This window comes from Falco peregrinus, chromosome 4, assembly GCF_023634155.1.
Source record: "Falco peregrinus isolate bFalPer1 chromosome 4, bFalPer1.pri, whole genome shotgun sequence".
NCBI classification, from domain to species: Eukaryota; Metazoa; Chordata; class Aves; order Falconiformes; family Falconidae; genus Falco; species Falco peregrinus.
This window is the reverse complement of record NC_073724.1, coordinates 91238682-91252192: the sequence shown is the minus strand read 5'-3', so window position 1 is coordinate 91252192 and position 13511 is coordinate 91238682. Positions and strand designations below refer to the sequence as shown.

The 13511-nt window shown below is 43.6% G+C and overlaps 1 protein-coding gene across 4 annotated transcripts in view; it reads right to left on the bottom strand.

The window, feature by feature from the left end:
- RB1 (RB transcriptional corepressor 1) overlaps positions 1 to 6001 on the bottom strand; it is an 82217-nt gene extending 76216 nt beyond the window's left edge. For all 4 annotated transcript variants that reach the window (XR_008746815.1, XM_055801684.1, XM_055801685.1 and 1 more), the window contains exons 1-2: positions 5753 to 6001; positions 5426 to 5543 (exon numbers count right to left, since the gene is read on the bottom strand). Coding sequence is in view for 3 of the 4 variants with exons in the window: in XM_055801684.1 (XP_055657659.1) it covers positions 5426 to 5543; positions 5753 to 5841 (207 nt within the window). In the remaining variant the exon portion in view is untranslated. The remainder of the gene's footprint in view (positions 1 to 5425; positions 5544 to 5752) is intronic.
- Positions 6002 to 13511: the final 7510 nt, after the last annotated feature.

The window sequence follows — 13511 nt, the reverse complement described above, 5'->3', positions numbered from 1 at the left end:
AAAAGTGATCCAGGAATAGGAACTTGAAATGACGATGCGTAAATGAAAGTCAAGAGAAATGTACATGAGAAACAGCAAACACAGATCCACACTTGAATTAAATGGGATAGAGGATGTCACACTATAAATACTAAAAAAACGAATTTTTGTAGGGGAAGGTGTGGAACTTGCTGACTTACTGAAACCTCAGCTACCACGTCCCTATCAATATAGAGAACTAGCTAGAGGATACAAGAAACATTCACAGGTATGTTTATGATTACAGGGCAGGAAAGATGGCAGGAAAAAAGAATCAAGAAGCATTCACGACAGAAAACTGATCAGAATTAAAACTAGCATGAAAAAAATCTTAGTAAAAAATTCTGAAAGTGAACACTGTATGCACCACCTACACATATGAAGTTCTGCGTAAAGACAGTTAGATCCTCCACTTTTCAGCAAGTATGGATTTAAATTTTCTATTGAACATTGTCTAGAATGGAAGATTACTATTTGTTTGCAGCAGTTTAAATCAAATTCAAATATAATACTAACTAATGGAAGTCAACAGAAAGTTTTGAACCAATGAAACTAGTTCTTCCAATATGAAAACTTCCCATTACACTTTTCTTCATGTAGCAGGATTGGAGGGTACATCAGTCTTTCCCCAGGACAGGCAGAAGATGAATAAAAAAACCCTGTAGGCCAGTTAGTTATGCTTTTAAAGCACAAGGGCACAACACATACAGGCAATACATCTGCTTCGAAGATACTGAGTATGACCAGCAAGAGGCCACGGTGATGATTTATGTTTTCTTTGGGACTTTCAGTAGCTCTTTCTTTAATAACAGAGGATCCTAAAATACATGTAATTTTGGTCATCCATCCAAAGCTTCAGTGGAAAAAGACAATTCCTATGCATTTCATGCTTTTGCCAAAAGCCAGAAGCCTCTGCGTGTCTTTTAACATGAGGATAGGTGGTTTACCAGCTACAGTGGTTTATTTTTCATAAGAAACTACAACCAAAAGGAACTGATTTAACTTAAATGTGAAATTTTATGGATTGGGAACATTTGACCTGCTGATCACAAACTTTTTGGTCTATACAGAGCATTAGGAACTAATTATTTCATTCCTCCACTTAAACTACAGTTCATCTTTTAAGTTTTCTTCACTAAGACCATACTTCAACTCTTGTGCAAATCAAACACTCTACAGCATTTGCGTACCAGCGTAAGTCACCAGTTAGAGAGAACTTCAGAATTTAAGATGAGCAATTAGAAAGAAGGAAAGATGACAGAAACATCTTCAGATGCTAGTCTTTCAGGGGGGGTGGGGGGAAGGGAGCAATAAATTCCTCACAGCCACAGGGTACAGAATAATCGCCACTGGCTTGAATTACAACACAGAAACAGATGAGTGTAGTACTTAGGGAAAAAATTCATGAGCAAAGGAAGTTAAACTAGGAAGGCCTAACTATGCAGACTGCACATCTTTCATTATCAGAATTTTTTAATAGTGGGTTAGACAGACACTTAATAAAAGTGACTCAGGAATTCATGAGTCTGAACAGCTGAGCAGCAGCAGGACAACAGCGGGCCACACTTCCCGAACACTGCTATGAAGAGCAAACAACAAAAGGAAGCTCCTGCCCACACACCACATGCTACAGCAAGCTGCACTGAGGAGGCTGAAGCACACCAGACCCTACGCCTCAAGGTCCCTGGCAGACTAATTTCTATCAATTTCCTAAACCACTTCAATTTTGTTTGCAGAAGTTTGGTTCTAATTTAGTCGCCATGTCATATGTTCCTCATGTTGGTTCTTTCCAATGTATTAAACAACAATTCACTCACGTTTCTTTTTCCTGCTTACATCACCCAACATGCTACTTCAGATTCTCCTTTTGCTGTTCTTAACCAAAAAAACCAGTAGCAGAACGTAACAAATGCCCTGAACTTTTTCCTAGCAGTATTAGTATGGCTTCCTGGACCTCTCCTAGTCTTTTACTCTAACAATCACATGTTGCTCAAAGTACACTAGTAATTCCTCTGAATCTATTCACTCCATCTAGAGTTTACAGGCACTATTGATTCATAATACAGATTTCAGGACAGTTGTAAAAAAAATAAAAGTACAACAGCAGCAAGCATCAGAGCCAGCTGTTAAGCCAACAACTGTCAGTATGCAACAGTTTTGAAATTAAGACAGTAAGAACTGCAACTTTAAGAAAACATTTTGTTTAACTAGGTAGCTTGGTTTGGTAAAAAAAAAGAAATGAGAGAAAGAACAAAAGTCTCTGTACAACATTAATGTAAAAGCTCTTATTTATATGTACACTTCCAGGGTTACAATAAACTTGTGCAGGAGTTCACCAGATTTAAAAATAAAACACCTTTCCAATCATGCATCAGATACCTTCCTTCATACCATACACCAACAGCACTGATTCAGTATGACATTCCTGGAACTAGCATTTGGGGTTTTATCCAAGAGATTTTATTTTATTGTAGAAGTGTGTCATTAAACTCTCGCTGTCACAGAGGGAAGCTTTATGTTCTACAGCTACAAAGGGAAACACCACCATATTTAACAGATAGTTGTATTGTTTTAAACAATCTCTCTCCGCAGGTCTAGTTTTTCCAACTACAAGTCAGCCTCATTTTCCAGAAAGACTGCGTAGCCATCTCTCTCCTGTCACCTTTCTCCTCCTCTACACCTCTCACAGGGGTTCAGCTGTTTTAAGGATTCAAGTCCCAGCTGTGATAAGGTGTAGCTGTATTATCCTCAACCCAAACTGCTGCAGAAACAGGTAAGTTGAGAGCACAGTAAGAAAAGCTACAATGCAGAGCTATGCAAAGTAAGAAAGATATTTCAGCGAGAAGTAGGATCATCAGCAACTCCAAGACACAAAAGAAAAACTATCCATGTGGAAAGATGTGACATCCTGAAGGAAAAAAAGACAGCGAGTCAGCCAGTTCCAGCGGCACCAGTGGCTTCAGCAGGTGTTGGCACAGAGGATTCATTCCAGGGAGCAGCAGACACCAACCTTTCTTCTCCTGACTGATGCCCACCTGGCCAGCAAAGACTTTTAGGTGTCTGACTGAAGTGCAGGCACACTTAGGCTGATAAGTTACTACACTCTAACAATCTTTTGCGTATGTGTGCCAAAAACAATTGCTTTATACTTGCAAGCTACATATACCTTGCTTGCAAAGTCTCTTTGCACATGATTACGTGTACCCTAAGTGACCCAAAAAGTACTAACAGATGTTTTCACTTTAAGTCACTAAATATTCATTGAACAAGGATACAGCAGGCGTTCAGACTAGGTCTAAGCCCACATCTGCACCCTGATTCTCTGCCAGTTACCACTGCACCTAATGTCTGGGCCACACCACTTCCTACTTAGCACTGCAAGTCTCCTCCACATCCTCAGAGGCTTGGCAAACGCAACTCGGAGATCAACCACAAAGAACAAGGCCAGTGTACCAGGTAAAGTAAGATTTCAGGTCTTTATGCTCTGTAAACGGCTTGAGAGTGGGATCATTAGATGCCACCTCTATTCCATCAGCAGTCTGTTGATTTAAGCTAACCCTGTAGCTGGTTTGACTTGAGGAAAACAGACATGATCTTGTAGGTATTTGGACAGCTGGCGTCCTGCTATTTCCCTTGTTGCTTGAGAACAGAAAGTTGCTGCATAATCAGCCTCTGTTCCAGTTCAGAGGTGAACAGGTTAGCACTGAACCATGTTGATTTAAACACATACAGCTGGTGCTTGCAGGACAAACACTGGGACAGCCCCTCCAACACAATACCTTTACCAGAGGGGAGAAAGGAGTAGGTATTTAAACACAGCCTCCTCTCATGAGTCCCTGCAACATGAACCAGAGTGTCACCCTGAGGAGCTGGGCTCCCGGTGATAACAGCTTGACTCTGAAAGAGAAGCAGCACTTAATCAGGCTGTTAATTTACTTGACTCACCAACACTCAAGGGAAGCCTGCACTGGTCTCAGCTAAAGCAGCAACTCCTATGCCTGCCAGGTCCCCAGGGAAACACATGCTTGCCAGCTTTGTCATTTCAACACTTTGCTGACACTTTAGAAAGTTTGAGGAAAAGGCCTTGAACCACAACGTAACACAGATTTTTTCCTATACACTGAAAGGCTCTTAGCATAGTTGAAATAGAAAAATGAAATTGCATTTCAACTGCAAGACAATACATATTAGCTATATGTCATAATGACTATCTAGTCATTGCCACATTTGAATAGGTAAAGGAGGTCATCTTCAGATGCTGAAAGGAAGGGTTTCAAATGTCCTCTGTCTTGCTTGGTCACCGCTAGGTAATGATCAGTAAAAACAAAATTCCGCCTGCAAGTGAAGCTTGCAGAATTACACCAACAACCTGCCTTGTTTTTTTCACTCAATAGAACTGAAAACTTCTAATTTAGTTCATACAGAGAAGCTTGACTATGCTTTTAAGTAAATGTTCTCTGGGAACATCCATGGTCAGAAATGTACCTGTTACTGAAAGAGCTGTACACAGTCTCCCTCCCACACTGCTACTGTATTGCATTGTGAAACCCAAATGCCCCAAGAGCTGGTATACCCACACTGCGGTTTAAAAACCACAGACAATAAGGTATTCCTAGTGACAGCATAGCTGTGGCAGGTCAGCTCAAGTTGCAGAAGAATAAGCAGAGGTCGCAACAAATACATGGATGCTGGACCACCCAGCGCAAACACTACCCCAGCTAAGTATTTTAAATCTAATTCAGTTCTGTATAACAAAGCTTTGGTCATGATTTAATTCTATTGTAGCTGTTCTCTGAGTCAGCACTAATACACTGAGAAGAAGGGGGGGCGGGGAATCAGGAAAGGGCATAACACTTTAATCTGTTTACACATGCCCAAAGACTAACTTTGAACGGAAATACCGCAACAGTAAGTACGTACAGATTAACATTATGTAGTAGAAAGAAAAAAAAAACCAACAGTTTAGCATACAAACATCCCTTTCTCTGCAATAGCCTTCTCCAGACCCCTTCTGCAGCCTCATAAAAAAGGAAGAAGAAATACACAGAAAGAGACGATGAGATGACCTGTAGAAAGTGACTCAGACATATCTGAAATAACTTGCGGGTCGAAGAATTTGCCGATCACATGGTGGTGACGTCTACTGTCATTTAGTAGTAACCTACAAGAATTCTAGAGTCCAGACCTTTAAGGGAAAATATTAAAAGGGAGATGTATAGAAACCAGTTTATACAGATACGTGCACGGCACCATCCAACATCAGCCTAACCGCCCTTGGAAAAAACAAAGCCATGCCACAGGAGCCCTGGCTGCGAGGCACTCGTCCCCCAGCCCGGCCGGGTCACAGCTCGCTGAGGGGGCACAGGCCAGACGCGACAAGCGGGACGAGTTACACGGCGGTACTCACCGGGGCGCCGTCCGCAGCCGACAGGCTCTCGTAGGTCCGCCACGCCTTCTCCCTCGCGCCCTCCGACACCTTCAGCGCATCGCAGAGCGCGACGAAGTCCGCCTCGCCGACCTCCAGCCTAGCGAGAGCAAAACCCGTCACCAGCGGCACTCCGGCCCCACACCGGCCCGCAGCCCCGCGGGGCCGCGCCAGCTGCCGGGGGGCGCCCCGGCCGCCCCCGCTGAGGAGCCCGGGGGGGAGGCACAGCGCGGACCCCCGGGGGCGGGGAGCCCCGGCAGCACCCCGGGCCCGCCGCCTGCCCGGCCCGCCGCGGCCCGCCTAGCTCACCGGGGGGCGGCGGGCGGCGCGGAGCCGCCGTCGGGGCTGGCGCGCTGGCTCCTGGCGGCGCCCGCCCTGCGGGGGGACTTGGGCGGCATGGCGGCCCGCGGCCGTCGGGCCCCGCCGTTCAAGCGCCCGCCGCGGGCGGCAGTAACGACGGGCCGCCGGCTACCGCTCCCCTGCCCGCCGCCCAAACCGCGGGAAAACTGCGTCACCGCTGCGCCGTCACTTCCGGCCCGGCTGCCGCTCCCCCGCCTCACCCGCCGGCGAGGAGCCGCGACCGCGCCCCCTCGGCACCCGGAAAGAGAAGCTGCCCGCGCCAGCCGGCTCAGCCAATGAACGCGCGCCTTTCTCCGCGCTAGCCAATAGGAGCCCGCTCCGCTTCGGGCGGACGGGCGACCTGGAGTGAGGGCGCGGCTCGAGGGCGGCGGCGGCGGCGGGCGGGGCCGGGCCGGGCCCCTGAGGGAGCGGCGGGGCGGGCGGGTACCGGTCCCGGGGTTGGGGCTTCTCGCCCTCCCAGGCTGGGTTCCGCGGCTGGGGTGACTCACGGCTGAAGAGGCAGCAGGAGCGATGGCATCTGACTGCCACAGGTAACAGGTGACCGAGGGAGCAGGGACGTCGTGGTGAGGTGCTGGGCGCCGCCTCCTCGCAAAACGAGCAGTTGCCCCCGCGGCGGGGCAGGCCCTTCAGGGCCCTTCGGTCACCCCAGGGACGACAATCCGGCTATGGCGGGTATTTCAGGTGCTCAGCAAGCTGGAGGCAGCCGGTAACATCTCTTCTGTAACATGGGAAGAACCAGAGCCCGTGCATTAGAAATAAGTAACCGGATGGGTGTAGAGCAGGACAGAAATTTCAAATCCTTTATAACCATCTCTCACCCTGAAATTCATCCAAGTCCTAAATAAAATGTAACTTTTAACGCTGTGCATTGCAATTACATTTAATGTAAAAAAATCTCCAGGCTTTGGGCATCTTCTGGATTTTAAGCCAATGAGATTCAAACCCCCAATGCCCCAATTCACAGATCTTAAAAATCTACTCTGCCGTCTGCAGTTGCAGACGTCTGCAGTCCATGTTTAGAAGGCAGATTGCTGCTGCAAGCGAGCACATTTAATTTCATATTTTTATGATTACAACTTCTTGGAAGAAGCAAAAATATTTGTAAGGACTCTTCCTACATGCACGTATTTTTCTTTCGTCTGTAAAGCAACTAGTTTTAGTGAGGTTGCTGTCAAAGCTTCAGATTTTAAAAAACAACGTGAGTACAACTATGGCATACAATAAAAATTCGTTAGTATTTAAAGATTCACACACTTTATTCATTTGTTCAGGCTTTTCCTTTATATTCATTAACTTAATTTAAAATAGGAAACAGTGTTTTTCTGGTTCATAATTAGAATTAAAGCAACTACAGTAAAGTGAGGACAACAAATGGGATTTCTGAGGCAAATCAAAGCACATCAACTCCAAATTAAATGTCTGAGTTGTAGACTGTAGTGGGATTAGACATTCCTTATTATGATTCTAGTAAAACTGTGACAGTAACTTTACCCTTCTTCTAAGCACATTTAAATAATTCTTGTAATCAGATAATACCAGATTCTGTGAAAGGTTTGGAGTCTAGAAATACATGTAATCTATAGCTGAACCACAGACAACGAGGCAGTTCTACCAGCTTGGAAAAGTGAGCTAAAACCCTAAACCACAGATGAGTCCATTGCCATCTCCTTCCAACTGGCTGAAAGAGCACAGATGAATTTAAAATGAGAGCAAAGCATCTCAGAAAATGGTCACAGCTAGCGGAGACCCTCCCAGCTGTCAGCAAGAAGGGAACACACCCTCCAGGATATCTTCCCTCACAGCTGCTTTAACATGCTTTTAGAGCCAGGCCCTAGATTAACCAAATGATAGGCAGAGAATTTGTGTTGCTCTTACAACACCCTGTGCATTAATGCTTAGGGAACATCATATCCTTTGAAACAGTTGACAACCAGCCTCAGTGTAAATACTAATTTTCTAAAATAGTTAGTCGGCCAAGCACCTTCTCAAGTCAAATTTTAGGCACCTTTTTTCATCAAGCAAGGTATTTCGGGCTCCCCCCTCCATAAGCAGGTATAACCAAAACAATCTCAGAATGCTTCAAATTACAACTGGAGGGAGAAGAAGGGAGGCAGCAGATGAATCGAGCTCAAATAACCTTGAATCCTCTGTCCCAGAGCCTCACATGTAGTAACTACCTACACCTAAACTGTAGTGAGACTTAAAATGTATGTATGTACTTCCAAAGAAAGGCACATGCATGTCTAAAACCATATGTAAATTGCTACGCTGTTTTTCTCCCCCCTTGTTAGATACACTGATTTGAATGTTTTAATCCTGTATTCAAAAATGTTTTTCTTTTAAATGGAGCCTTTGGGCTTTTGGAATAAAATGACAAAGGAAAGAAGAAAAGCAGCTTCTACTGGGGAAAAAAAAAGAAACACTGCAAAGTTAAATATAGTATTAATGATTATTTCTCATCTGATCTGACAATATTCTAAACATCTTGCTGCAACAGCTTTTAAAGTGTAGGTCATAGACAGATGGCAATTTGTGAAACATTGCCCAGTCAAACAGTCCTGACTCATTGTTTCCAGCTGTTACACAGTCTTAAGTAATTTTATTATCTTAATTTTTCCCACTTAAAACTGTTGCTATAGTTTCTTGGTAATTGCAAGTGGGAATAGAAGTCATGCTTTCACTGCAAATGAAACTAAGCCTTTTTATTTTTACTTTTACTGCTCAGATATGATAGAAGCTTGCTACTTTTTTAGTCTTCATAAAAATGAAATATTTGTGATGCAGGGAAAACTTTATTTATTAAGACCTCAAGACTAGCTGCTTATTTCTACATTATCACAGACCTCTACCACTTAAGTTGCAATTATAAGAAAATCAGTTCTGGAGATGGATGACAGAAATGTAGGCACTAAAACCGCTAAATTGGGAGCTTCTGGATATTAGTCCAAGTACTGCAGCTTGAATAAAGCCCACAGGCTGTAAAATTCCTGGACTGTAAAAACATCTGCCTGAATCACCCCTCATTTCCCTGCTTGTAACAGGCAGAATTAACCAGGGAGAGGGTGTAAGCTCTCCTGGCCAGCCTCTTCTGTGCGCGGACATCCCTTGCACCATGCAGCAGCCATCAGCCCCCTGCTATCAGTGTCATCTAGAGCCCACCTGTCCCTCTCAAAGCCCCAGCACAAGTGCTAACAGGAGTAAAGTGGTGATGGACCTGCCCCATGCCCTGTGGGGCAGCTCTTGTCTGGCTGCCGCCCTACAGGCCCCAGGCCTTAAGAACAACTTCCCTAGAGTACCACCTAGAGCAACAGATGGACTTAAGTGACAGTGTCCCTTCAGGAGTGCCTCAGGGACACCAAGGCCATGGTTTGAACCAGGCCTTTTCCACCTGCCGCCATGCTCTATGATTCTGTGAACTCCGCTGGTAACACTGCCTTGCGATTGCACTGGCATCAGCTCTGCCTTTGAAACTGGAAATGGTTTATGGGTGTGATGGGGCAAAGCTGGCTGGTTGCACCCCTTGTTGGTCAGCCTGGCCCCTAGTATCCTACATAAAGACCTTGTTCAAAATATGAAGGATAAAAACCATTTCTAAAAGTTCAATCCATTTCTTGCTAAACAGAGGTATTTCTTAGATATTGCCTCCCCTAACAGTTCAAAGCCTAGATATATATTATATATACACACACAAACATTATTAATAAAGGGTATTTTCATTCCACGTTTATACGCACCTGTGATATGCTCTTCTTAGAACATTACGTAGTGAACTGCTGGAATCTGAGATACTGCAGTGATGAATTTAAGGCAGGAATCTTTATCAATAGTGTTTGACCAAATTGCTAGTGGGATCTAAAAGGACACTGTGACTATTGCTGCTGGATGGAGAAACGCTTGCACATATGACGCCTATATGCAAAACTTCAACCCAGGCCATTGCAGGGATACTTCTAGTTCTCTCCCTCTGAGATGAGTTTAGAAAGGTTTCTGCTGATTGAAGTTTTTAGACTTGTCATTTTTTTCCTCTTTTTACTCAGATAAGCCTATTTACCTGTTCATAGAAAAACTGAACTACTTATAACTGTGTAAGGACCTTACACATTGCATGTTCTTTGTAAATGAAAATGGCTGTTGGAGTCATGTCTATTTTACAGAGCTGTGCTAGCACTAAGGACCAGGGTACTAAAAAATAAAATCCCTGGCTGATGCAATTCATCAGGTGAAGCCCTGGTGCAAGTGTAATTACAGCAGAAAAACCTAATCATTCCTGTTACAGCTTTCCTTGCTTATGGAAAGTTTCCAAACATGAGTATAAAACATACCTTTGCATGCACAGCAGCAATACACCATGTGCTCTGTCAGGCAGGTAGTCCTGCGTGTCCCCAGCAGGCAAAGCGCTTCTAACCCCAGATACATTCTGCCCCTGGGGTGTGCAGGGCATCCTGTGCCCCCTCTGCAGGGCAGTTCATTTCGGTTGGTACTGCCAGCTGTTAATGAAATAAAGGTCAACAAACAAACCACAACCCTCTTGTTGGTTGCAATTACAGAGTCACATTAATGACCCCATTGTGATCCCTCCCTTCCCGTCCTGCTCAGTCCCAGGTTCTGCTTCCTCTCGCTGCTTGAGAAAGTGTGCACCGGCACAGGCAACACCCTGTCCTGCTGCTGGCGGTCTCCCCAGTGAGGATGTTTCCCATGACTCCTCTTCCAAGATTTCCTAAGCCCACCAGAAGCAGAATATGCTCTACTGGAAGCAGCTCTCAGGAATCAAATTAATCTTAACCAACAACCTGAAAACCAATTGAAAATTAGCAACCGTAGCCTGCAGTGAACAGACATACACATTTCTCTGAACTAAACCAACCTGTGATATTGTTTTTTTCTTTTTAGGAGTGCACCAAAGAGATTACATTTTTTACCAAGCCATGGCAGTGAAATATTCTTATTAAGTGAAAACATTTGTCTATAGTACTCCAGAAAAACTCAATAGTATGACAACAGCACTATAGGCTTTTCTATGTTGCTCCTTCCATAATAGTAAAATGTTCTCCTACAACCAGAACAAGCAATGACAGTGAAAGTACAGCTCTGCTAGTATTTCCAAACCACAAGCTTCTGCTAGCACAGACACGTCAAGACTTCCATCCTCCCACCCAATTCATATAAACAAAAGCGTGCACCCACCTTTCTGGAGGACAGCGTTGCGCCAGATAACCTAACTCTTGCGTTTTCTGTCTTGCAAGCCTTCAGTATATTCTTCAAGCCAAAACTCGCCCTGTGGCTCTTTACTAAAGCTGCAAGACTTCAACTACAGAAGGAGGGAAGACTCAGAGCTTTTATTGTGCTTTGCAAGCCCAGATCATACACACTGACTGACCACATCAGCCATACATGTGCGAAGACCCACTGAACATCAGAGGCTGCTTGGGACCCATGAGAGTAACACAGCCCCCTCCACCAAATAAATACAGTAGCATAGGATAGCGGCACTGTGATTTTGCTGCTTCAGTGACAACATGTGTCCCAGCATTAGGATTGATTTTCTTTCTTACAAGGAGTTTTAGAAATATTTGCAAAGATAATTGTCCAGCGAGGTAATTTTTATACTAACCCTTTTCTGGAATTCATTGGGCTAGAAACGTGGCTTTCTTCAGTATAGCATAGCTATGTTTGTTTATTACACTTTTTTTATATATATAAAAAATAAAAAAAGGAAAAAAGCCCAAGCAGCTCCTAGAGCTAGTTTTTTCCATGGATTTGTGTCCTATGCTTCAACTTCGTCTAAGAGGGCAGAAGTTCCAACGAGAGCTTTTCCTGCACTCAGGGTGTTTTACGTCTTCTTCCCATACAAACTGCCTGGTGTTTAATAAGATGTGAGCACATGCTGGGAGCTTTCCCTCCATGCACACAAGTTTCTCCCTCCTTCCCCATGCTTATTTTCACACTGCTGATAGAAATAAATTTCCCTCTACCATCCGACAGGCTCAGAAGTTATTAGGGACACAAGCATGCAGCATGATCAAATAAACCTCCTGCCTGTAAGAACAGATCTATTCCTCCCCTGCCCCACCACCTCTTCAGCAGCCTCGTTTGCTGGTGTCTCTGTTACAGGCCACACCACAGGTCACAAAGTTTCCTACTGAGTTCTATTTTGAAAACAAGTTAAAGATGATGCAAGGCTTACATAAAAATTTGTTTCATGTTTCACTTACAGAAAGCAGCAACAGTACGCTCATCAAAAGGCAGAAAACATACTTAAAAGTACTTCAGCATGAATCTCATGTCATACAGTGCTCCATAGAATGCACCAGTAACCCTGTCTTGACATATGCACACAATTGCAACATCCTGAATGTCTGTAGCTGAAGTTTTCCCAGTGGATTTGCCAGCTTGCTTACATGTATAGTGAAGTGTAGCTATGTAAGTATAAATTATATATGAGCATATAACTTGTACCTACGTGAGGTTTTATTTGATATCCATGACTGCCATGCACCATCAAAGAATGGATTAAAGAAGTCTGGCCTTTGGAAAATAACAATTAGACTTTTCATTTTATATATAATGCACCCACACTAAGACTAAACTGCAAACTAAGCCAAATGCTGATGGAGAAAAAAAATCTCATGTCTTGTGTATTTAAGAAACTTCCTTTAAAACAAATTATTTTATCTCGATCCAGACATTCACAATAGCAGGAAGCTGGATGATAGCATGTTTAAAATTGTATAATAGCTCCAAAACCAGTAAAGCATCCTCCCACTATATTAAGAAAAGATCCTTTAAAAGATGAAAAATAAGATTAGTCCAAAACCTCTTGACTGAATTAATCCAAGACAAAAGATTTGGACACCTATGGTGCATATTATTTTAAAATTGCTTTAAACGGTAGGGGGGGGTGTTTGCAAACAAATATGCAAATAGTCTATTAAACGTTCCTACTTTCCTGATGAATCTATGCTCAAAATTTGATTAGAAAGACAAGTCAGTTCCCCTATCATGGAGGCTTAGAAGTGGATTTTGGAGATTTTCCAGCCTTGGTTTTGAGTGCTACTCCCTTCTTTTCTCTCCCATAATTTTTCTTGCAACCAGCTTCAAAACAGCAGGTACTATGATACAACTTACCCTACACTCTCCCCAACAAAAGCTGCCATTATAAAAATCCCAATCCTATGAAAAAAACCCCAAACTTGCTTTAAGAATAGCAGTTTTAAGTGTAAATGGCACAATAAAGAACAGTATTAGCGATATTTGAGCTAGCTCCTGATGAACTGGCCAAGCTCAATCGGACATACTGACAGGAACACCATGAAGCTGAACAAAGGGAAATGCAACGTCCTGCTTGCAGTGAACACTCCCAGCTCTCAGCTGGGTCAGCCTGAATCATGGCATGCTCTAGATTATGTACACCATTTGACAAATACCCAGGACAGGGATATCAGATATTAACAATATATTAAGTAAGCTCTGAATCTACAGTCTAATTCTAATTATTGTGGAAATACCAACCCGGAATTTAAGCAAGCAGCAGAATATTGCCTTTAAATGAGAAACAAACAGAAAACACACGCTTCTCTGCTCATATTTCGTTTCTCAGTCATCACCTATTCTGTTTTAATCTTCTCACTTTTCAAGATCGCACTGCAAGCAAGAAGCATTGATTTTGACTTTAAATTTAATCCTAGTCCACTCCTCTAAAAAACCCACC